General features: G+C 56.6%; 1 protein-coding gene across 2 annotated transcripts; it reads left to right on the forward strand.

Annotated features, from left to right (window-relative positions):
* Positions 7 to 23230, forward strand: ZMAT5 (zinc finger matrin-type 5). Of its 2 annotated transcripts, none has more exons than XM_005691618.3 (6): positions 7 to 112; positions 12379 to 12533; positions 15614 to 15676; positions 17928 to 18008; positions 19213 to 19324; positions 22841 to 23230. In XM_005691618.3, the coding sequence occupies exons 2-6, from the start codon at positions 12407 to 12409 to the stop codon at positions 22968 to 22970; spliced, it is 513 nt and encodes a 170-aa protein (XP_005691675.1). In that variant the 5' UTR covers positions 7 to 112; positions 12379 to 12406; the 3' UTR covers positions 22971 to 23230. The 2 variants fall into 2 exon arrangements, with proteins under 2 accessions (XP_005691675.1, XP_013826157.1); XM_013970703.2 differs by lacking the exon at positions 7 to 112 and adding an exon at positions 145 to 609.

The raw sequence follows: 24298 nt of genomic DNA on the forward strand, positions 1-24298 counted from the left end.
TCTGGGAAGGGCGGGCCGCTCCCCAGCGGGAGGACTACGAATCCCAGCAAGCAGTTCGCGGCGTGAGGGCGCCGGAGGAGGAGCTCGGAGCCGTCGGGCCCCGCCGAACCAGGTATGTTCTGTGAAGGGGACATCGAGGGAGAGTTTCTCCTCACCCCCCCGCGGGAGGACTTGGGCTCTCCCAACTAGATCGGCTAGCCCCGCGGCAATTTAACACGACGTGGACTGGATACACGGGCGAGGCCTGGGTGCCCTGTCTCAAGCTTGTCCCCACCCCTGTCGCCTCTGTCAGCCCCAAGTCCAGGTCTAGAGTTGGAACCTATGGCAACAAGTCGGGTCCAGGGGGCTAATTTCCTCTGCCCGACCCCCGGGGAAGAGGCGATTCTGCCCCTGCTTCCTATACTCCTCATCCCTGGGTTTCTCAAGCTGACAACCTGGCTTGGAAGACGGGAGACCTAGATGCACTTATTCCTTCGGGGAATAGAAATAGCAAGAACTTCGGAGGACGAGGGCGGTCCAGTAAACGTTTTCTAAGAGGCCCTGGGCCCTACGCTGCGGATCCAGCGGTGAACCAGTCCCTGCCCTCATGAAGCGCTCGTTCTAGTGTGTGTGAGTAGGGGCAGTAATAACAAGTAATACTTAGAAGAGCAAAAGACAGGTTGATTGGGGAGGGAGTGGTGGTAATATTTTAGCCAGGGTGCCCAGGAAAAGTTATGAGCAACCCAGATAGTATATTCAAAAGCAGAGACATTACTTTGCCGACTAAGGTCCGTCTAGTCAAGGCTATGGTTTTTCCAGTGGTCATGTATGGATGTGAGAGTTGGACTGTGATGAAGGCTGAGTGCCGAAGAATTGATGCTTTTGAACTGTGGTGTTGGAGAAGACTCTTGAGAGTCCCTTGGACTGCAAGGAGATCCAACCAGTCCATTCTGAAGGAGATCAGCCCTGGGATTTCTTTGGAAGGAATGATGCTAAAGCTGAAGCTCCAGTACTTTGGCCACCTCATGCGAAGAGTTGACTCACTGGAAAAGACTCTGATGCTGGGAGGGATTGGGGGTAGGAGAAGCAGGGGACGACAGAGGATGAGATGGCTGGATGGCATCATGGACTCGATGGACGTGAGTCTGAGTGAACTCCCGGAGTTGGTGATGGACAGGGAGGCCTGGCGTGCTGCGATTCATGGGGTCGCGAAGAGTCAGACACGACTGAGCGACTGAACTGAACTGAATTGAGTGAATGAATAGTAGCAGTTCAAACAGGGCTTCCCTGGTGGCTCAGAGGGTAAAGCGTCTGCCTGCAATGCAGGAGACCTGGGTTCGATCTCTGGGTCAGGAAGATCTCCTGGAGAAGGAAATGGCAACCCACTCCAGTACTCTTGCCTGGAAAATCCCATGGATGGAGAAGCCTGGTAGACTACAGTCCATGGGATTGCAAAGAGTCGGACACGACTGAGCGACTTCACTTTCACAAACAGGAAAACATTGGTGTGAAGGCCTTGAGACTGCTCTGTCCTGGGGTGTTCCAGGGGAAAAAGTAGAATGGACTGTGAAGTAGCTCAGATCAGCTCATATCTGGCCTTGTAACCCACAGTAAAGAGTCTTACTTTTTCCTTATTGCACTAGGAAGCCACTGATGATGGGTTTTAAGCTGGGGTGTGACATGATCTGATTACTTTCAAAGTCATTTCTGGCTGCTCTCCAGAGATCAGACTGAAGAGGGGAAGTTGCTGTGGTGGAAGTGGAGGCTGGATGGTGATTTAGATTAGGGTGTGGATTAGAGTAGTGATCAGATTTAGGATGTATTTAGGAGGTGGGTCAAATGGAACAGATGCATGTAGGGGGTTCAGTTCAGTCGCTCAGTTGTGTCTGATCCTTTGTACACCAGGCCTCCCTGCCCATCACCAACTCTCGGAGTTTACTCAAACTCATGTCCACTGAGTCGGTGATGCCATCCAACCATCTCATCCTCTGTCGTCCCCTTCTCCTGCCCTCAATCTTTCCCTGAATCAGGGTATTTTCCAATGAGTCAGCTCTTCACATCAGGTGGTCAAAACATTGGAGTTTCAGCTTCAACATCAGTCCTTCCAATGAACACCCAGGGCTGATTTCCTTTAGGATGGACTGATTGGATCTCCTTGCAGTCCAAGGGACTCTCAAGAGTCTTCTCCAACACCACAGTTCAAAAGTATCAATTCTCCGGTGCTCAGCTTTCTTTATAGTCCAACTCTCACATCCATACATGACTACTGGAAAAACCATAGCCTTGACTAGATGGACCTTTGTTGGCAAAGTAATGTCTCTGTTTTTTAATATGCTGTCTAGGTTGGTCATAACTTTCCTTCCGAGGAGTAAGCATCTTTTAATTTCATGGCTGCCGGCTACCCCATCTACAGTGATTTTGGAGCCCCAAATAATAAAGTCAGCCACTGTTTCCACTGTTCCCCATCTATTTTCCATGAAGTGATGGGACCGGATGCCATGATCTTTGTTTTCTGAATGTTGAGCTTTAAGCCAACTTTTTCACTCTCCTCTTTCACTTTCATCAAGAGGCTCTTTAGTTCGTTCTCACTTTCTGCCATAAGGGTGGTGTCATCTGCATATCTGAGGTTATTGATATTTCTCCCGGCAGTCTTGATTCCAGCTTGTGCTTCCTCCAGCCCAGCGTTTCTCATGATGTACTTTGCATATAAGTTCAATAAGCAGGGTGACAATATACAGCCTTGACGCACTCCTTTTCCTATTAAGAACCAGTCTGTTGTTTCATGACCACTTCTAACTGTTGCTTCTAACTTCTAACTGTTGCTTCCTGACCTGCATACAGATTTCTGAGGAGGCAGATCAGGTGGTCTGGTATTCCCATCTCTTTAAGAATTTTCCACAGTTTATTGTGATCCACACAGTCAAAGGCTTTGGCATAGTCAATCAAGCAGAAGTAGATGTTTTTCTGGCACTCTCTTGCTTTTTCGATGATCCAGCAGATGTTGGCAATTTGATCTCTGGTTCCTCTGCCTTTTCTAAAACCAGCTTGAACATCTGGAAGTTCACAGTTCACATATTGTTGAAGCCTGGCGTGGAGAATTTTGAGCATTACTTTACTAGCGTGTGAGATGAGTGTGATTGTGCGGTAGTTTGAGCATTCTTTGGCATTGCCTTTCTTACGAATGGGAATGAAAACTGACCTTTTCCAGTCCTGCGGCCACTGCTGAGTTTTCCAAATTTGCTGGCATATTGAGTGCAGCACTTTCACAGCATCATCTTTTAGGATTTGAAATAGCTCAACTGGAATTCCATCACCTCCACTAGCTTTGTTTGTAGTGATGCTTCCTAAGGCCCACTTGATTTCACATTTCAGGATGTCTGGCTCTAGGTGAGTGATGTAGGGGGTACCAGAAAGAGAAATCGGGGATGACTTCAAAGTTTTGACCTCAGCAACTTAAAATCAAAGGAATGATTTTAGCTTCTGTTTGGCCATGTTAAGCTCGAACTGCTCCTTAGATGTCAGATGGAAGTGGTTGTTGTTCAGTCGCTACATGGTGTCTGACTCTGTGACCCCGTGGACTGCAGCACACCAGGCTCCCCTGTCCTCCACTGTCTCCCAGAGTTTGCTCATACGCATGTCCATTCAGTGGGTGATGCTGTCCACCCATCTCATCCTCTGCCCCCCCTTCTCCTTTTGCCTTTGTTCTCTCCCAGCATCAGGTCTTTTCCAGTAAGACAGCTTTTTGCATCAAGTAGCCAAAGTATTGCAGCTTTAGCTTCATCATCAGTCCTTCTAAGGAACATTCAAGGTTGATTTCCTTTCCTTGACTGGTTTGATTTCCTTGTAGTCCAAGGGACTCTCAGGCGTCTTCTCCAGCACCACAATTCAAAAGCTTCAGTTCTTCAGTGCTCAGCCTTCTTTATGGTCCGACTCATATCCATGCATGACTACTGGAGAAACCATAGCTTTGACCATATGGACCTTTGTTGGCAAAGTGATGTCTCTGTTTTTTAATACATTGTCTAGGTTTGTCATAGCTTTCCTTCCAAGGAGCAAGCATCTTTTAATTTCATGGCTTCGGTCACTGTCCACAGTGATTTTGGAACCCAAGAAACTAAAATCTGCCACTGCTTCTGTTCAGAGGGTGACGGTGGTATGAATGTAGAGTTCAGAGGAGAGGTCTGAGCCCGAGATAAAAATCATCTGTGTAGGTGCGGCATTGAAAAGCAGGGACCGGATTGGAAACCTGGATCTACCTCTGACTTGTAAAAGCAACTGTAATGCCTTATTAGGGGATGGGGAGGAAAAATGTGGAATGCTCTATAACCATGACCAGTTATTTTCTATTTGCAAAGCGTCTTGGTAGCCCGTTGGGGCAGGAGATTGTGCAGCTTCTGGGAAAGAACACTTTTTCCTTGCTGACAGCTAATCTGGCTGATGGTAAGTTAAGGGGAGGGGGGAATTATTTTAGGTGAGATGGGTAGGGAAGACCACAGGGAGTTAAGGTATGGCTTATTGTATTTTTATTTTTTTGCCTTTTTTAGTTAATTCTCATTTTGGAGCAAGGCTTTATTAAAAATATATATAGTTTTCTTTAAGCTATCGCTTTCAGTTTAGAAATTATTATTCTATGTGTAAACCTAAAAAAATAAGAAAAATAACCCTAACTTTCCCTTTGATTAATGTTTGAACTCAAGTTGAGCAAATGAAATTCCTTTAAATATTCAGCCCTATCTTTAGCCCAATTACATTCCCTTACACATTTAACTCCACTTATACATTTAATATATTTGATTTTCCTTTTAAGTACTTCAGATATATAACCTAACAAGTATAATATCCCCAGAATACTTAAACAATTAACTAGAAAAGCCAATAAATTAAACTAATAAATGTGATAAATTTTAAGTTCTTGTAAACAGTTTGATACTGTTAACAGACTTAGTCATGTTCTCTTATGTCACATTTTCTCAGTCTGGGGATTCAAAAAATACTGGTTCCATCTCTGTCATGAAATTGGAATATGGGGGGCCACTCTTGGAAGCTCTTCTAGCACCGCAGGTGTTATATGCAGGTGTTAACTATGCAGCCGACATTCCCAGCCGTCGCTAACTCCTCCGCCTAAAGTAACAAGCCTCAGACAAATCGCTGATACGTTGTCAGTTGTGGACTTGTGCTCGGCCACTCAGGCGCGTCAGATTCTTTGTGACCCCATGAGCTGTAGCCCGCCAGGCGCTTCTGACCAGGGGTTTTCTAGGCACGAATGCTGGAACGGGTTGCCGTTGCTCCCTCCAGAGGACCTTCCTGACCCAGGGATCGAGCCTGCCTCTGCACTGGCACGCAGGTTGTCTACCACTGGGCCCACTGGGAAGCCCATTTTCTCAATCATCTAACTACAGGTTTTAATTTTTATATTTTAAATTGGAATCAGTTTAATCAATTCCTGAAAAAACATGCTTTCCTCTTGTATACTCAACAGAAATTCTTTTCAGTGAGATACTTTTAAATACCAAGTATACACTGATTATTAATAAACTTAGGACAAGAACATTAATACAATAATCGAGTTGCTCTTCTACCTCTATTTTCTTTGCTAAAAAATGATTGTCTACGTTAATCAAATTCCATGAAAAGTGAAAGTGAAAGTCGCGTCAGATTCTTTGCGACCCAATGGACTCTACAGTCCATGGAATTCTTCAGGCCAGAATACTGGAGTGGGTAGCCTTTCCCTTCTCCAGGGGATCTTCCCAACCCAGGAATAGAACCCAGGTCTCCCACATTGCAGGTGGATTCTTTACCAGCTGAGTCACCAGGGAAGCCCAAGAAGACTGCAATAGGTAGCCTATCCCTTCTCCAGCAGATCTTCCCAACCCGGGAATCAAACCAGGGTCTCCTGCATTGCAGGTGGATTCTTTACCAACAGAGCTAGCAGGGAATCCCAGTCAAATTCCTTACATATAGCTTTAAAAAAAAAGGTGTATTCATGTGTTCTTTTATTTTTTTCCGTGCTCCGTCTTCATTGCCGTGCGCAGGCTTTCACTCCCTGTGGAGGGCGGGGCTTCTCTCTGTTGAGGAGCCCAGGCTCTAGAGCGCTGGCCCGGTAGTTGTGGCACATGGGTTCAATTGCTCCCATAGCATGTGGCATCTTCCCGAACCTGGGATCAAACCTGTGTCCCCTGCATTGGCAGGTGGATGCTTAACCGCTGGACCGCTGGGGAAGTCCTGTATGTTCAATGTTAAACTCTCCTGGAGTGTGACAGGAGACGTAGCCAGTAAGAAAAGTGTTTTATCCACTTTTCTGAGTTATGCTTTGCTTTCCGGTCATGTCGGGGTTTCAGGACACTGAGGGTGTTTGTAGATCAGCAGATTTCCAATTGGGACACGAATTTGGGGACTGTGTCCACCCAGAGTGACTGCCTTCAGCAGAGGCTGCCGGTGGCATGCAGGGGAAGAGAAGGTTGATGAACAGTGGGACCTCAGTTCTCTAGGCTTTTATTTCTTGGGGGTATCTGCTAGGGGGTGCTAGACTCACTGGTTAGAATACAAATTTTTCCAGATCTGCTGAGTCAGAATTCCTGAGGACCCTATTCAGGAGGCTTCATTTTTAATAAGCTCCTCACCAGGAACAATGGAAAAATTTGAGGAGTTGTTTTCAGAGGGTTGATATAATGCTGCCCAGGTTGGGCTGAACTAAGGAGGCTGGTTCAGGGGCTCAGCAGTGGCTCAGTGGTAAAGAACCCGCCTGCCAATGCAGGAGACATGGGTTTGATTCCTGGTTTGGGAAGATCCCTTGGAGAAGGGAATGGCTACCCACTCTGGTGTTCTTGTCTGGGAAATTCCATGGACAGAAGAGCCTGGTAGGCTACAGTCCACGGGATCTCTGAGTCAGACACGACTTAGCAACTAACAACTACAAACCAGATGTTATTGAAATAAAAATGTGAGGAAAAGGAAATAAAGGGCAGGGGGAGGCTGGTCTTGGTGTGAAAGGGTGAGACGTGACTTGGGCAGCGGTGGCAGAGAGTCCCGTGGTATTGGGAGCCCAGGCTTTGGGATGGTGGGGGGGGGGGTGGAGAAGGGAAAGGCAGAGATGTTTTGGAATTGGGGCCTGTGGATCAAGAGCCTCCTTCGGGTGATTTTTTACCTCTCCTGTTTGGAGCTCTGTCCTTTCAGGAGGTGAGGAGGAGAGAGATGGGTGGTTGCTATAAGACCTCGGGGGGATCTGAGGAAGACCCTTAGCATCTCAGGGGTCCCATCGGGAGACATTTGGGTCTCCTAGGCACTGCTGTTGGAGCTGGATCCCGAGCAGGTAGTCTGCAGGCCTCCCGTGTGGGGCGGGTCTGATGCCACCGACTCCAGACGGCGGGCATATGCGATGCTGGAATGTTGTGGTGCTCCTAGTGGGCGCGCCACAGAGCCGCCCTCTGGCCAAGGTTTGCTGTTTACCTGGGGCCTGGCAGTGCTGTAATCAGAAGAAATGACAGGTGAGCCCGAGGGCAGCGTGTGGAGAGCGCAAGCCTGGATCATTACCGGCTGCCTCCCAGCCCCCGCGGCCAAGCTGTTGGGTTATTTTAGCCTTGTGCCAAAGCCAGCTCTGGACCCGAGCTGCTCACGACAAAAGGAACCGAGAATATCAGTGGAGCAGCCTCAGGGTGGGGCGCTGGGGAAGGGACCGCCGGCCCCGTGTCAGCCGGCCCCGGGACGTGCTGCGACAGCACTGGCGGTGCCTGGAGTGTGCCCGCCGGCCCACCTGCAGCGCTCGGGCTGGTGAGAGGCCATCAGGGTCTCTCCCAGTCGAGGCTTCGAGCAAACTAGGAAGTGAGGGTTTCTGAATGTGTGTCCCCACCTGTGAAATGGACGCCCTGGTGTCTGCTCAGGGGGTCTGTGAGGTCAGGCAAGGGAATGCCTCGCACTACGGAGTCAAATCGGACTCTCTTTTCTCCCCTCCTCCTCTTCCCCACATCTCAGCTCAGTGGCCATCCTTTCCTGGAGCCTGCCGGGTGTGGGCTAAGTGGGCCGAGGGTCTCTGCTGGGGACAGAAGCCCTGCGGGGAGGGGGAGGGTGGCAGACTCCCCTTGGGGACCTCGTGTCTCTCTTCCTGTCCTCATGGTCGTCCCTATATTCAAGCTTACGGAGAAGAGGGTGGGCGAGCTGGTGACCAGGCGGCGCAAGGCCTCGGGCAGGGATGGGCAGGCCCCTCGCTCATCCCAGCAGCCACTCTGTTTGAGCAGGTGCAGCTGCCGGACGGACAGACAGCGCTCTCTGCCCTGGTGGAGCTGTGTTCTAGCGGGGATGCAGCCCATTTAACAGTAAATCAGCATGTGAGACGAGCTCTGGAAAACAGAGCAGGTGGCGAGAGGGACAGACATGTCTGCTGCTGAGACTTTGGCTGCAGTTTTGAATCAGGTTTAGGGGGGAGGAGTGAGCCCCCTGGGTGATGATGGCAACAGCAGTCACAGCCTCCACTCTCCGCGGTGCTAAATTCACAGCAGCGGCGGGGTTCCTATTTTCTAGCTGAGGACAGACTCCGGGAGATGAAAAGGACTTTCCGGAGGTCACCCAGCTGATAAGCGGTAGAGCTGGGACTCAAACCCAGGCCTGTGTGACCCCAGAAGGTGGTCCCCCCCGAGCCTTGCCCTCTGCCCCGTGGCCACGAGGAGCCACTCTGTCACAGGTCCAGGGAGCCAGCAGATGCTGTTGCCACTGCAGACCTGGTCTCCGGGAGTGGGCGGGCAGTGCCGCCTGTGTTCCCGACGAGGGAGCGGGGCCGGATGGTCCTGTGTTCCACAGGGCTGCGCTCACATGGTGCAGAGTGTCCTCGGAGGACGGGATGAATCACGGCTGTGGAGAGGGCCCGCTTACTCAGCACCCTATGCTGGCATCTGGGCACCAGGGAGACGTCCGGCCGTGCCCACCCCCTGCCCTGACCTCCTGCTCAGGACTGCCAAGTGTGGTGGTGCAGGCTGTGCCCTGTGCAGGGACGCCTGGCACGCTCCACCTGCCGAGCTGTGTGTCTGTCCAGAGGGCTCTGTAGCCACAGCCCCTCCTAATGTGCGCCGGGGCACTGGAGTGGGAGGTCGGGAGCCCTGGAGGTTCACACCTGGGCGGTACCCAGCCGAGGTCACCTTGCTGGGGGCCAGCTCCTGCCCAGGGTCAGGGCCTCTGCCTCCTGGGGTCAGGCCTGTGAAGGCGGCAGGAAGTGCTGGCCCCCGTAAAGCCACTCTGCTCCCCCTACCGCATTCCCGGGCACGGGGGGCCCTGCAGAGCTGCCGAGCGGGCAGGGGTCTTAGGCTGCCGTTGGGGCTGCGAACTAGCCTTGTGCCGCCTTATGCTGGGTGCTGCGGATGGCTCACTTCCCTTCTCCTGGCCTCACTTTCCTCATCTGTATTATGGAGCAGCTGATCACAGAGGTCACTTAGGCACTGATACCCTGGCTTTTTGGAGGCCAGCAGTAATGATGGTAATGATGGCCAATGTTTCTTGAGGGCCTGCTGTGGGCCAGGCTCTCTGTTACATGTCTGTGTGTGTGTGTGTCTGTGTGCTTTTAGAGGTCTCCTGGCCTAGCTACCTACCTCGTGCTTTCCATGTGGGGAGACTGAGGCCTGGAGAGGGCACGTGACAGCCACAGCCTGGCAGAGCTGGGACAGGATGCACGGCCCGTTGACCTGTCCTGGACAGCTGAGCACCTCCCCTGCCCCATGAGGGGCGGCTCGGGTGGGCAGCGGGGAGGAGGCATAGGGGGCTGTTGCTGCTGCGGCAGCCCTCAGCTGAGACTAGTGTGTCCCCCGTGGTTTGTGCATGTGAGAGACGGGAAAACACAAACACACGTGTATACAGACACACGCAGCCCAGCCCCAAGGGCTCATCATTTGAATCGGTGTCACCGGGTAGGTTGAGGGAAGGGTGTGTACTCTTCATTTCCTGGTGGGTTGGTGGGTGGCTTTCCCAGCAGACCTCAGCCCCAGGCATGACGAGACCTGCTATTCTTCCTGGAGGTGTGATCTGGAGCACCCCAGAGCCCCTCTCTGAGCCTCAGTTTCCTCCTTCGTAAATGGGATCATAATACATACCTCTTGGTACTTGAAGGGGCCGTGTGGTCCTGGGGGTGTTGTGAGTAAACAGCAGAGGAAAGCTGTCATCAGTGCAATCTGTTGGGAGGAGACTCTCTTAGCCATGGGGAGTGTGGGCTCCAGAGCCATCCCCGCTGTGTTCTCAGCCGGGCCTGGCCGCTCTCCAGCAGCGTGAGCTTGGCTCAGTCCTTTCCCTGCTGGGAGTCTCAGAGCCCTCATCTGAAACCTCACAGGTTGTCCTGAGGATTCAGTGAGAGTACGCCTTCTAGAGCTTTGAGCCCAGTGCTGGCCTGTGGTAGGTGCTGACACCTACCACCATACTACCTGACGTTTATCGTGCGCTTGCGCAATGCCAGACATCGTTAGCGTTATTTACATTGCTAAGTCGCACCTGACTCTTTGGCAACCCCATGGACTATAGCCCACCAGGCTCTTTTGTCCATGGGATTCTCCAGGCAAGAATAATGGAGTGGGTAGCCATTTCCTTCTCCAGGGTATCTTCCTAAGCTATGGATTGAGCCCCCGTCCCCTGCATTGGCAGGCGTGTTCTTTACCACTGAGCCCACCAGGGAAGCCCTGTATTGCTATTTCACTTTTACTAATAATTCATTTGGATAAGCAAACTTCTGTGTGCTGCTCTCTAAGCAATTAGCCAGCCAGTCAGATCCACTGCCCCATATTCCTAGCTGGAACGTAGAGGCCTGGAGGGGTCTGGGGTCACGCATCTGGCTTCCCAGTGCCTTCGGGGGTTTTGCTCAGCGTCTGCCCAGAGCCCTTGTTCCATCACATCCTCCCAAGGGACGCCTCTCCCCTGGCGCTTCCCCCTGCCCGCTTCTCTCCTCTGAGCTGCTTCAGGCCTTGTGAACGGCTTGGTTAAGCACTTGGCCGTTAAACGTTCATCTCTTACAATTTCAATCCAATTCCTATAAGTTTATTGGCAAGACGGGGTGTATTAGAGCTGCCAAATTTAATATATCAAGTCTGTGTGTCTGGGATGCGGTTTCTCAGCAGTAATAGGAGAAGAGAGGTTTTATACGTTTTCATTTTGAGTGTCTGTTCCCGATCCCATTACTGCCCTTGACTTAATGGCTGCTGTCTGTCGCGGGAGCGGCCTTCTCCAGGGGGCTCGTTTGTCTCTGTGTCCCTCCCCATTATCAGGAGGGATACATCCCAAGATGCATCTGTCCCTCTCTGGCTGCCCTCTCTGGCTGCCCTGTGGATCGCCTCTCAGCTTTAACTGTATTCTCTGGGCCCCAGGGGGCTGGGGTTTCTGCTGCTGGCCTGGGCTGTTACCTGGTGACCTTGGGGAAGTCACTTTCCCTCTCATCCTCGGGGCCTCAGGCACCCGCTCTGGGAAAGGAGGGGTCAGACTCTAGGACCTGAAAGGTGTGGGACGATTCTGGGCTCAGCCCTTTGCCGATCCCACTTGATGGCCTTGAGTAGACCCGTTTGTCCTCTCATCTTGTGACACCAAACGGGGACCCAAGGGCTGGCCATGAGTCACAGAGTTGCCACCTGCCTCTGGCTGCGGTGGTTACCACCAGTGAGGGGTCCTACGGGTCTGAAGACCCTGAACCGTTCTTGTTTCCCTCCATGATCACCACCTGAGCGTTCAGTGCCTGCGTGTCGGCCCGAGCCCTCTGGCTTCTCTAAGCCTTGAGCTGGCTGTGGAAGAGCGGACACCAGCGGCAGGATTGTTGGGCACCGGGGATTGCCTTCCGTGTGCCAGCTGTGTGGCCTTGGGCGAGTCACTTCCTCTCTCTGAACTTCAGTTGTTCCCATAAGGAAAACGGGAATTAATGCACGTGTTCAACACACATTTGGTTGCCTTCTCTGTACTGTGCACCACTGTGGGGGCTGTAGCAACACACAACAAAACTATCCCAGCCCACAGGCGCACATTCTTGTTGAAGAGACGACGTAATAACCAGAACAGATAACGTTACTTCAGAGGTGGTAAAGTGGAGCTGGGAATGGGGAAAGCCAAGCAGAGGGCTCTGCCGTTGTCAGTGAAGTAGTCACGGGAGATTACTGAGAAGGCAGTGTTTGAGCAAAGATGGAAGGAGCACAGCTCTGAGAGGGGAGATGAGAGGTGTGGGGGGCCCTGCGGGGAGCTGGCCAGTGGAGGGCAGGCGGCTGTTCTCCAGCCTGGCTGCAGATGAGAACCCCCAGGGAGCGTTGAAACATGCTGATGCCCGTGTGGTTCCTCCCAGGCTGTCTGGGAGCCTTCCTCCCCCGGCACAGGCCAGGCCCCGGGCGAGCCCCTCTGCACTCTGGGTGGGCTGGTGGCGTGCCCTCCACGCTCTGACCCAGCGGCCTGACCTTGCAGGCAGTGGTAGCTCCCAGCGCGGGTCTCCATGGGGAAGCGTTACTTCTGCGACTACTGCGACCGATCCTTCCAGGACAACCTCCACAACCGCAAGAAGCACCTGAATGGGCTGCAGCACCTCAAGGCCAAGAAGCTCTGGTACGATATGTTTCGAGGTGAGTATTGCAGGCCGGGCGGCCCGGCGGGGGGAACCCTGGTCTCCGATCGCTCTGATCATCCATGGGGAAGCACCATGGGCCAGCGACCATCCTGGCCTGGGCTCTCCGAAGAGCCAGAGAGAGAGGCCCGGGCTGCTGGCCCCTGGGGCAGACGGGCCCTTGGAGGGGCAGTGGCAGGTGTGCTCCTCTCCCTGCAGTCCTGACTGGAGGCTCCATTCTCAGAGCCCTTGCTAGGCTCTGGGGGACACCGGGGACAGGGAGAGGGCCTCTCCGAGGAGCTGGTGTTTCAGCCCACAGCTTAGGGAAAAGCCTGTGCTCCGTCCTGAGCAGGTGTTCTTGTCGCAGGAGAGAGGGCGAGGGGGAGGGGCTGAAGCTGGCCATGGGTTTGGGGAGCACCTGGCATGCACCTGGCTGCCCAAGAGGCTCTGAAGACCGAAAGGTGACTAGAACAGGGCCCTTCTGCCCCATGACCTCACGCCCCGTTAGGACAGCGCGGTCAGGGCGGAACCCCTGCTGGCCTTTCCCTCCAAGCTCCAGCGCGCTGGCCACAGCCAATACTGGCCCATCCCCTGCCAGGCCTTTCCTGCTGTCCTGCCCTCCCCGGGGGAGCCCTCCGGGACGCCCTCTCCGACCCCTGGGCCAGGGCAGGTCATCTGGCCGCGTGCTGGCTGTTTACCTCGCTCACAGCCGCGTGGATTAGTGTGACTGTCAGAGTGGAAGGAAGGACCAGGTCTGACTTGTCCTCCGCTAAATCCTCATCCTGGCACAGCGCCCGGCGCCCAGGACGTGCTCGGGAAATGTTTGCCGGGCGAGTGTCTCAATGAACGAGCAAACAGACCCAGGGCAGCGGGGCAGCTGTTCATCTGGAGAGCTGAAGCGAGAAGGACCAGTGGGGCCAGACCTCGAGAAGCCTTGAATGCCGGGCAGAGGGGCAGGGCCTGGGGTGGGGGTTCTCAACCCTGGGTGCACCTCAGCATCACTGAGGAGCATTTTAACAGTTCTCAAGCCCTCCCCTCGGATGAAATAAAACAGAAGCTGGGAAAGACAGGCTTGGACTCAGTAGACTTGAAAAGCTGCCTGGAGCTTCTGCTGTGTGGCTAGAGTTGGAGCCAGCAGCCAGATGCTGGGCAGCCTGGAGCCTTTCCCCATAGGGTTGTCTTGACAACCTTGTCAAGACTCAGACTCAGCCCCTCTTCCAGTTTCGCTATCCTGCCTGGGAGATGGGTGGCAGGGGAGGCTCTGAGCAGTGTCCAGATGCCTTCCATGGGCCCACCTCCCCAGGGGAAGCCTCTGGCACCAGCGGGGTGGGCCGAGTAACAGGCCTAGTACTGACAGATGGACCCTGCTCAACGCTGCCAGCTGTACCCACGCTCCGGCAGGCAGGCTGGGAATGAGTCCTCTGATAACTGACTGCAGACCTCAGCAGCCCAGCCCCACCCCCGGCCGTCAGCTGGCCCACCTGGGGAGGTGAGGGGCCCCCGTCAGCCAGCGACTCACTGCTGGTGCTCAGCTGCTCAGTCACGTCCAACTCTTCGCGACCCTATGGACTATAGCCCTCCAGGCTCCTCTGTCCAAGGGACTTCCCAGGCAAGACTACTAGAGTGGATTGCCATTTCCTCCTCCAGGGGATCTTCCTGACCCAGGAATTGAACCCGCCCCTTCTGTGTCTTCTGCATTGCAGGCAGGTTCTTTACCCGCTGAGCCATCAGGGAAGCCCAACACCAGGAATCAGCAGCCACACGGGAAAGGGCAGGGGCTTGAGACTCACTGCTAGGGTTCAAACTTGGCACTGCCAGTTCCTGTCTGTGTGCCCCTTTTCCTTGCATGAACCTCAGTATTCCCATCTGCAAATGGGCCTATTTGCATATATGATGGGTTTATGAGGAGGTCATGGAGTAAGAACTGCTCCTATTGTTTGAGCTTCCACTTCTGGCTGCACGTTAGCATCACCAGGGACCCTGGCGCTGAGGCTGCTCCCAGCTCCACTTTCCCGGCAAAATTCTAATGTGTGGCGTCCTTTGCCAAGTGCTGTCCATCCATTAACTTATTAAATGTTCACAGCAGCCCTAAGAGGTGAGCGTTTTCCTCCCATTTGACATGTGGGGAACCCGAGACTTGGAGAGATTGAGCAGCTTGCCTGGGATCCTGTGAACCTAGGCTCCGAAGTCCCTGGCCTCTGGAAAAGGTGGTGGATGGACGGGGAAAGTGCACAGCCCAGGCCTGGCTGCGCCCTCCTCCAGGGTGACGTGAGGGGTCTGAGTCAGGGCACCATCCTATGTGCCTCACTCACTCACAGATTTTGACCAATTGATTCCTTGCCCGCCAAGGAGCACACAAGGTTTAAACTTCAAACAGAATTTAAATTCTAACATATAAGATTTAATATTCAATATGGGATTCCCTGATGGCTCGATGGTAAGGCATCTGCAATGCAGGAAACCCAGGTTCGATCCCTGGGCTGGGGAGATCCCCTGGAGAAGGGAATGGTAGAATCTCAGGAAGTTGCAGTGACAGTACAAAGAAGTCTTCTTCCAATTGGACCTGGGTCTCCTGCACTGCGGGTGAGTTCTTTACTGTCTGAGCCACCAGGGAAGCCCAGGAAACCCACTTCCCTGGTGACTGGGTCAGTAAAGAATCCGCCTGCAGTGCAAGAGACACAGGAGATGCGGGTCTGATCCCTGGGTCAGGAAGATCCTCTGGAGAAGGAAATGGCAACCCACTCCAGTATTCTTGCCTGGAAAATCCCATGGACAGAGGAGCCTGGCAGACTGCAGTCCATAGGGTCGCAAAAGAGTCAGACATAGCTTAGCTACTAAACCATCTGATACCAGGACTTAAAAAAACTCCCCAGGTGATCCGCCATGCACGGTTGAGAGTCCTGACCTCACACCTGTCCTGGCTTTGGCTGGGTGGGGCTGAGGTCACCTGAGGCTCGGGTCCCTCTCCCCGCGTCCCTGCCCGTGGTCGTCCCCTCTTACCCTCCTTGCTGGGAGAGGCGCTCTCCCCTTTCCTGGTGTTGGTGGTGGGAAGTGCCCGTCCGCAGCCACAGTCTGAGCCCAGCTCCTGTCTCCTTGCAGATGCAGCTGCCATCTTGCTGGATGAGCAGAACAAGAGGCCCTGCCGGAAGTTTCTACTGACAGGTAAGGTGCCCTGCTCAGTCCAGGTCCCTACCTTCCCTCCACCTGCCTGGGACCCATCTGGCCTGCCTGGACCTCTGCACAGCACGCCCCCTACCCTCACCCCAGCCACCACCCTGAGCCCACTTTGTGGTCTCAGTCACTGGGGGCCTTCCCGGGGGCTTGTGCCTTATGACAGCCAGGGCTTGGTCATCAGCTCTTTAGACCTCAGCGTATGATTTTATCAGGTCACCCAGGACAAGCAAGCGCTGGGTGAGCACGAGCCTGCGAGTCAATCCAGGAGACACTGATGGGTGTAATAGACTGGCTGATTAAGTTAGCCTGGGAGCCCGACCTTCACCGCGCCCTCCTTCTCGGCAGGCACGGCTGGAGACGCTAACAGGTCGACAACAGCGAGAAGCTTCCGAGTTCGAACAAAGGGTTCTGGGTGTCGCTTTCACTGCTCCGTACCCAGCTAGTAAAGATGCATGTAGTTCCAAGAGCCAGAAACCTCAGCAGGCAAAGGAGCCGAAGGCAGGTGAAAACAAGAGCAGGAAGAACAGGGCAAGGCCGGAGAGCGGTGTGTCTCCTCCAGGCTTGTCCCGGGGTCCTCGTGCTCACTAAGGGTCTGGCCCTGAGGTTCCTCGCAGCCAAAGCAAAGAGGAGCACCATGGTGGCTAGCAAGGTGTAAGAGGGAGCTTGGCACCCGGGACAGGTACTGCTGTTGGCCTTGGAAAGCGGGGTGAACGGCTATGCTCCCCTCAGGAGACAGTGCTGTCCCCAGAGTCTCCTGAACGCGGCGTGGTCCGTGAGGCTGTCTTAGGGTACCTCTATCTCCTGTGTTTGTTTTTTTCCTATTTTTTGTTGGATTCCAGTTGATTTACATCGTGTTAGCTTCAGGTGTTGGAAAAGGCAGTGGCACCCCACTCCAGTACTCTTGCCTGGAGAATCCCATGGACAGGGGAGCCTGGTGGGCTGCAGTCCATGGGGTCGCTAAGAGTCAGACATGACTGAGGGACTTCACTTTCACTTTTCACTTTCATGCATTGGAGAAGGAAATGGCAACCCACTCCAGTGTTCTTGCCTGGAGAATCCCAGGGATGGGGGAGCCTGGTGGGCTGCCGTCTATGGGGTCGCACAGAGTCGGACATGACTGAAGTGACTTAGCAGCAGCAGCAGTTTCAGGTGTACGGCAAAGTGATTCAGTTACACGCATACTTATTCCACTGCCTGTTTGTGTTAGAGTCTTTCCTCATATAGGCTGTTAGAGTACTGAGTAGAGCTCCCCGGGCTATGCAGCAGACTCTTCTCGGTCATCTGTTTTATATACAGGAGGGTGTGTGTGTCAGTCTCAGCTTATCCCTCCCCCAGCCCCACAGCCTCTTGCTATCTCGAGATACTTTCTAGTCTCCACAGTTGAGATTCGGAAAGCCACCCTGGACTTTGGTGCCTCCTTGACAAAGCTGCCGTGAAAGCCTCTCCGGGGAAGCAGTCCAGCTTTTGTGCCCCACCCCCAACCATGAGCCCTGGGCAGGGGCTGCCAGCGGGCCGGGCACGAGGAAGCAGGACCCTCACAGGGTCCTCCCATAGTTTGATGGGACTCGGGTAGGGGGAGTTGACAGGGGACAAGCCTGCAGAGGCTTAATGGAACCTAGTCACTAAAGGGGCTTCCCTGGGGCTTCCCTCATAGCTCAGTTGGTAAAGAATCCGCCTACAGTGCAGGAGACCCCGGTTCAATTCCTGGGTCGGGAAGATCCGCTGGAGAAGGGATAGGCTACCCACTCCAGTATTCTTGGGCTTCCCTGGTGGCTCAGCTGGTAAAGAATCCACCTGCAATGCGGGAGACCTGGGTTCGATCCCTGGGTTGGGAAGATCCCCTGGAGAAGGGAAAGACTACCCACTCCAGTATTCTGGCCTGGAGAATTCCATGGACCGTATAGTCTGTGGGATTGCAAAGAGTCGGACACGACTGAGCAACTTCCACTCACTCACTCGAAGCTACAGTGGACTTTGGTCTCCGGCCAGGGAAGGGTTTCGAGCAGGGCCTGGGGGACCAGACAGGCGGTTCTGGCAGCCCCCGTGGCCAGGCCAGAGGGAGTGCAGCTTCTCCTTTGGGGCTGGGCGGCCCCTCCTCAGTCCCTGACACTAGCTGGCCCCTCCTCAGGCTGCCCCTCAGCCCGCGGGGCTCCACTTCAGTAGTGGCGGGCTCTGTCCGCTCCAGCAGTGGCGGGCTCTGTCCGCTCCAGCAGTGACCAGCTCTGTCCTCCCGTTGCAGGTCAGTGCGACTTTGGCTCCAGCTGCCGCTTCTCCCACCTGTCCGAGCGAGGCCTGCAGGAGCTGAGTGTCCAGGCAGAGGGTGCGTCTCCCTGGGGCCCTGGGCTGGGGGCGGGGGTGCTGGGGGCTGCTGCCCTGCGCCTCCCCCCACTCCCTCTTTTGTGACCGCCATGTCCGGTAGCCCGTGGCATCAGGAGCCACCTTCAGTTCACCCCGGGCACAAGTGGGGAAGGAGCCAGGAGCTCCCGTCCGCATCCCCGGCTGGGTTTAAAGTGAGACGCATGGCTTCCTGCTCGGGAGTCCTGAGGGTGTGCCTCAGCCCTGCTGGGGCCCTGCTAGCCTGCCCTTCATTCTTATACACCCTCGCGCCCTTCCTCAGTCAGGCCACGTGTTTGGGGTCCCTGCTTGGTCCCTGGCAGATCCCCTGTTGCCGCTCTGGATCCATGGAGATGAAAAGAGCACCTTCCCTGACCTCAGGGTGCTCTGTGGAAAGGCGAGGTCAGCGTCCGCCTGGAGACTGGCCTGTCCGCCTTTGTCCGCCATTCACTTCTTACTGCTTCAATTAGAGAAAAGGGAATTCCCTCTTAGGTGGTCTTTGTCGATCTTCTGCCTCCCTTCACTGAACCCATGGAGAAACAGCCTCGTGTGAGCCCCCGGCAAGCGCGGTGCCTCCATCCACGTGGCCAGCGAGCGTCTGGGCCGGCCTGGCCTTCGCCCTCATCCCCCGATGGGCCTCGCTCCCCTCTGACCAGTCAGACCCTGTGGGCAGTGCCTGCCCTGGGGGGCTGGTGGCAGTGCAGCCGCAGCCCTGGCACAGACAGAGGTCTCTCGGCGCTTTTCCAGGGCAGAAGTGAGGCCTGTGGGCCGGACCGGTGCGTCCCGGCAGCCAGCTGTATCTGCAGCCCGTCCCCACCACCATCTCTCAGAACTGGAGGCCCGTGGAGCAGGGCGCACACAGGCTCTGCTCTGTTCTGCAGCCTACGCTGTCTTCCCAACCCTGGGAGGGTTTGGACCCTCCTGAAGACCAGCCTTTCAACACGCATTATCCCGTGTCCACCTCCAGAAAGCTGCGGGGCAGCCAGAGTTTGCTCTCCATTTGATGAGGAAACAGTGGGAGGCCCAGGGGGAGCTGCCTGGGGAGGCAGGTGGCTGCAGGTGGAGACAGGCCAGAGGCTCTGCTCCTGGCCTCCCAGCCTGTGCCCCCCACCCCAGATGGTTCCACCTGCCGTGTGGGAGTGTGGGGGTGAGCATGTCCCTCACTCTGGCCTGTCTGTCTGTCCCCCCAGAGGAGAGGCGGGCCAGGGAGTGGCCACTGGATGTTGCCGAGCTTCCTGAGGTCCGCCTGGAGGACTGGCTGGAGAAGCGAGCCAAGCGGCTGAGCTCCACCCCAAGCAGCAGGTACAGGCCCTGGGTTCCCCGCTCCGTGCCCTCCAGGAGCAGGACCCCAGCCAGCTCGCCCTTGTCGCCACCAACTGCCCAGGGACCAGACACGGATACCCACATAGGACTCCCCAGGGGGTCCACATCAGGGCTCTTGGTCCCCAGGCCCTGGCCAGAGGCTTACCGACACTCACTTGTAGGCACCCATGCCCAGCCTTGTGCCCTGCCTTGGTGGCTCCCCCCTTATAGCTGTGTGCACTGGCTGAAGGCAGGCAGGTGGCCAAGCCAGCTTGAGTCCACAGCACCAAGTGTCCCTTGCCAGAGGGAGGGGCCTGAGCGTGGTCACTGTCCCCTCTAGACCCTGCCAGAGGGCCACGGTTGCCCCGACCCTGCAGAAGAGGAAGGGAGGCTCGTGGGAGGTGTGACTTGTCAGGGGGCACACAGCTCTGAGCGGGCAGAGCCGGGATGGCACAGAGGGGCCGCAGACTCCTCGCCGTTGACCTTGAGGAGGGGGCTGGGGTGGGGCTGGCCCGGCTGCTGCTGGGGCCCAGCACTCAGGAGGCCCAGGAGTAGATGGGGTGCCCTTCACTCCTTATATGGGGGGCAGCCTGGGTCAGGAACCCAGGTTCTGCCCTTCAAGGTCACGGCCAAGGCCAGAGCCAGGGCTCCTAGGGCCTTCCACCAGGTATTGAGAGAGAAGGGAGGGAGAGGGCTAAGGGGTGTGCTCGGGAGCTGCCCGACATGGTGAGGTCGCCCTGCGCCTGGCTGCACTGGGGCTGCAGAACCGGTGATGTCTGCGGGGGGAGCCTCGTGGTCTGTGGCCCGGCCGGTACAGTCTGTGGGGTGAGGCCTCCCCTTGAGGCTCCAACGGGGGTGAGAGCCAAGCCTCCTGCCTTCTCCATGCCCCAGTGAGGAGAGCTTGTTAAGCTGTTTTAAAATTAATCCTGTTTTTAAATCTGGGCCCCGACCTTGAAAACACACATTGCAGCCATGGCTCTCATGTTGGAGCGTGACGGCCCCTCCTCTGGTCCTGTTGGGAGCGCTTATGACCTTGGTGGCCCACCCTCCACACAGCTGCCCCAACCAGCTTCTAGAACACTCCCCGGCCCGGCCCCTGCTGAAACCCTCCGGGCCTCCTCCCCCTCGGGGAGCCTGGACTCCACTGCCCACCTCGAAGGGCCCTGGCTAACTTCTCTGCTGCTTCTGTGGCCCGTGGGGGTCGCCTTCTCACCTCCCCCATCCGGCCTCCCGTCAGTCCTGTCAGGACGCTTGGCAGCTTCTTAGATGTGGTGGGCGTTCCTGATCGTGGGGCGCCTCGTGCTATTTCCTCGGCCTGGAACTGCCCCCCACCCCCGCCACGTCTGCCTGGCAGTCAGACTCATCCTTCAAGCATTAGCTGAGCCGTCTCCCCTCCCCTGGCCCGCCCCGCCCTGGGCGTCCCCCTCACCGCAGCCCAGAGCTCACAACCCAGGACACACTGGCTGAGGAGAGCGTTTGGGGAGAGGGGCCCGGCCCGGGGGACCATTCCTGGGTGTTCGTGCCACATGTGCCTGGTGGGGACGGGTCTGGTGGCCCCTCTACCTCTCAGGGTGTGTCTGTTTCCCCCTTCCTGGGACACCCAGGGCCCAGATGGCTGCCTGGCCCACCTGGGGCCACCCAGCCCCGAGGGCTCCGACCCCCCCAGGCCGAGCAGAGCCCTCAAGCTGAGTCTGGCCAGCCCTCCTGGGGAAGGGGAGATGCAGGCTGGAGGGGGGCTGCTTGCGTGTCCACTGCCCCCCACCCTGGCAGACTGACCCTGAGGGGCCTGCTAGAGCGGGCAGTGCTGGGATGTGGGGGCTGGCCTCAGACCAGCAGGCTAATCCCCGGCCAGGCCAGGGCTCATCACGCTTTCCATTGTTGGCGCTTCAGATTGTGACTTGATCCGTCTTAATCTCCCCTCTGCACCCTTCTCCGAGCTGGGCGCTCCTGTTCAGCCCAGGCGCCTCCCTGAGACTCTCTCTTTCTAACTGGGCCCAGGGCGGGGGACAGCGAGAGAGAAGAGAGAGCTGCCCCTGTCCCCGTGACGGGCAGACTGGGCGCCCGCATCCCTGTCCGCTCTGTACGGGCTGGAGGGGTGCGCCCTGACGGCTCAGGGCCTGTGAGCCTGGGGAACGTGCCGTTCTCCTGGCGGGACCCCTTGGCCGCCTGGGCGTCTGCCCGGGTCCAGAGGCAGGACGGGGCTCCCCGTTGCGTCACGCCCTCTCTGTGGAGCAGCGGGGCTTGGCTGGCAGCCAGGCGTCCCTTCCAGCAGCCGCGGGGCCTCCCCCTTCACTCCCACCCTTCTCTGCGGCTGCTGGAGTTTATGAACTCTCCCTGATGCCATAAATCACGGTGGGAGCCACTGTCTGTGCTTTCCAGCAGGCAGCAGACAGCCGAGCAGGGACTCCCCTGTCCTCACGCCACGGGAAGCCCCAGGCCGCCTGAAGTCCTTCCTCTGGGTCTGACGGTGGGTCAGGCCGGAGAGAGGCCCAAGCCTCCAGGCCTCTCTTCCTGCAGACGGCTGGCCATGGGGGCCCCGGGCCTGCCAACAGCTGCCAGGGCCTCGCCTGCACTGAATGTGGGGCTGGGTGCGGGGGTGGGGGGTTGAGGGGAGGGCTGGGCAGGGGGCTGAAGCACAAGCAGCAGCCTGCGTGGGGGTCAAGTCCCGAAGGAGCGAGCGTTGTGGGACGGCAGCAGGTGGGGCAGGCTCCCTGAGGAGAGGGCTGCCCCAGGCTGGGCACAACGCGGGGGGTGGGGGGGTGCTTCAGACAGGCCCCGGTCCCCCGGAGGTGGCTCCCCGGGATGGTGGACTTTAAGGGGGAGGAGAGTGAATAGCGTGAGAAATGAGGCTTAAAAAAAAAAAATTTAGACAATATTTTTTTTTCCTGATTTCAAAGGCTTGCGTGCTTGTAAAACTTTTCTTTGAAAAGTATAAAAGAGGTAGAAAAAAAAAATCACCCATAATTGCAGCACTCAGATAGAACCACTGTTAACATTTTGCTGTGTCTTCCAGATTTTTTTTCTTTTTATGCATTTATATATGTTATATATCTTTAAACAAAAATAGTATCATGCTATATACATTATTTTATAAGCTGCTTTTTCTACCCTCGTCTCACAGTGCGTCATGACACCTTTCCTCGTCAGTGCGTATAAGTCAGCCTCTGTCTCACACAGGTTGCATAGCATTCTCTGCAGTGAACGTGCATACATATTTATCCATTTATCCCTCTCCCACAGGTGGACTCCTGAGGTTCCTCCTATCTCTCTCAGCTCAGTCTCTGCCCCCAATCCCCACTATTTCTTTGGGCGCATTCCTAGAGCGGGGGCTCAAAGGGCCCGCGTGTTTCTGAGGCTCTACCTTCCTGAACTGGTGATTCAGGCAGTGGGGGCGAGCGGGGGGCGGGCCGCCACAGCTGGGCTGGTGGGGAGGGTGAGCTGGGCAGGGGCGGATAGTGCCCCAGCCTGGGCCACAGCGCCCCACTTTTAATTCTCCATCCTTCCCTCTGGGTCTAGGGCCGAGCCCGTGAGAGCCACCGTGTTCCAGTACCCCGTGGGTTGGCCGCCAGTCCAGGAGCTGCCTCCGTCCCTGCGGGCACCCCCTCCTGGGGGGTGGCCCCTGCAGCCCAGCATCCAGTGGGGCTGAGCCCCTCCTCCCTGCCTGGCGAGCTCATGAGTCAGCCACAACCAAGAGAAGGGCTTCTACGGCGGACACCGAGGCTGTGCCCCACGGAGCGTCAAGAAACTCAAGCCTGGGCCTCTCTGAGGCCTGCGTGCTCCCTGCCCGCCCCCAGCCAGGTGCAGCCCTGGTCCTGACTCTGTGCCAGGCTGCTCCACGCCCACCCCCTCAGGAGACACCTCAGAGGACTTCCTTCTGGATGCTTATAAAGCCTGACTGTCACCACAGTGGCACAGCTGCCCTTGCTCGCCTGGCGCCCTCTGCTCCACGCTCTGGCCCTGGGTTGGGAGATAGGCGAGGTGCGGTTCTCTCTGGGCTGACCGGTGCTTGGCACCCTTCTCTTCCCTCAGGGGCCGGCGGAGGCTCAGCGAGGCTGGGCTGGGCGGGACCAATCCAGACCAGGCGTGGCTCCGCATCTGGGGAGGGGAGCTGAGGACCGGGTGTGCTGGCCGGGTCCCCACGTCCGCCAGCACAGACCACAGGTGGCGCAGCCTGGGTGGAGTGGAGAAGTGGGCGAGCCCTGGAGGGCGGGCCCTGGGCTGGGGAGAGCGGCCTGGCTGAGCGTCCCACACTGACATGGGGGGGGTTCCACCCTGGAGGAGCCAGCCCCCTGATGGGTAGGGAGACCACACAGGCGGCCCAGGTGGTCTGCAGCCCAGCCCTGCACTCCAGGTCAAGATGCTGTGCTGGGTGCTGGCGGGCAATGAGGCCCCCTGGTCACTGGGCCTCTGGTGGGGGAGCCCGATGGGTGGGGTGGCTACCGGCTCCATCTTTCGTGAGCTTCTGCCCTTCCTGAAAATCACCATTGCTGGGGGGAGCTGAGGCCAGTTCTGGGAGCCTTCTGGACCTCAGACTCCTCCTCTTTAAAATGGGCTGATTCTCTAGTGTGAGGACTAAGGCTGGTTTGAGTCTAGGGAAGATCAGAGGGAGGGACTCAGCAGAGGGCGGGGCTTCCTCAGGCTGTGCCAGGGACCGGGGCCCAGGAGACCCCAGCCTTGTCCTACTCCAGGAGGAGGCAGCCTACCCCCTGCACGCCCCTGCACGGCTCTGGGCACCCCTCAGGGACCAGGCTGGGGCTGGCTGTGCAGCGTTGGGCACACGGTGCCTCCTCCTGCCTCTGGGACCCCAGCAGCTACTGGGCCCTGCACAGATTCCTCCTTTCAATGTCTCAGGAGCCCCCCTCCGCCCCGGACAGCGGGAAGAGTTGGTGCTATGGTACAGCAGGCCAGGGTGGGGCACGCAGGGTGCAGGCGGGCCGGGCCCTTCACGGCTGGGGCCACGGCTCCATGCAAGGC

Source organism: Capra hircus, chromosome 17, assembly GCF_001704415.2.
Source record: "Capra hircus breed San Clemente chromosome 17, ASM170441v1, whole genome shotgun sequence".
Taxonomy (NCBI): Eukaryota; Metazoa; Chordata; class Mammalia; order Artiodactyla; family Bovidae; genus Capra; species Capra hircus.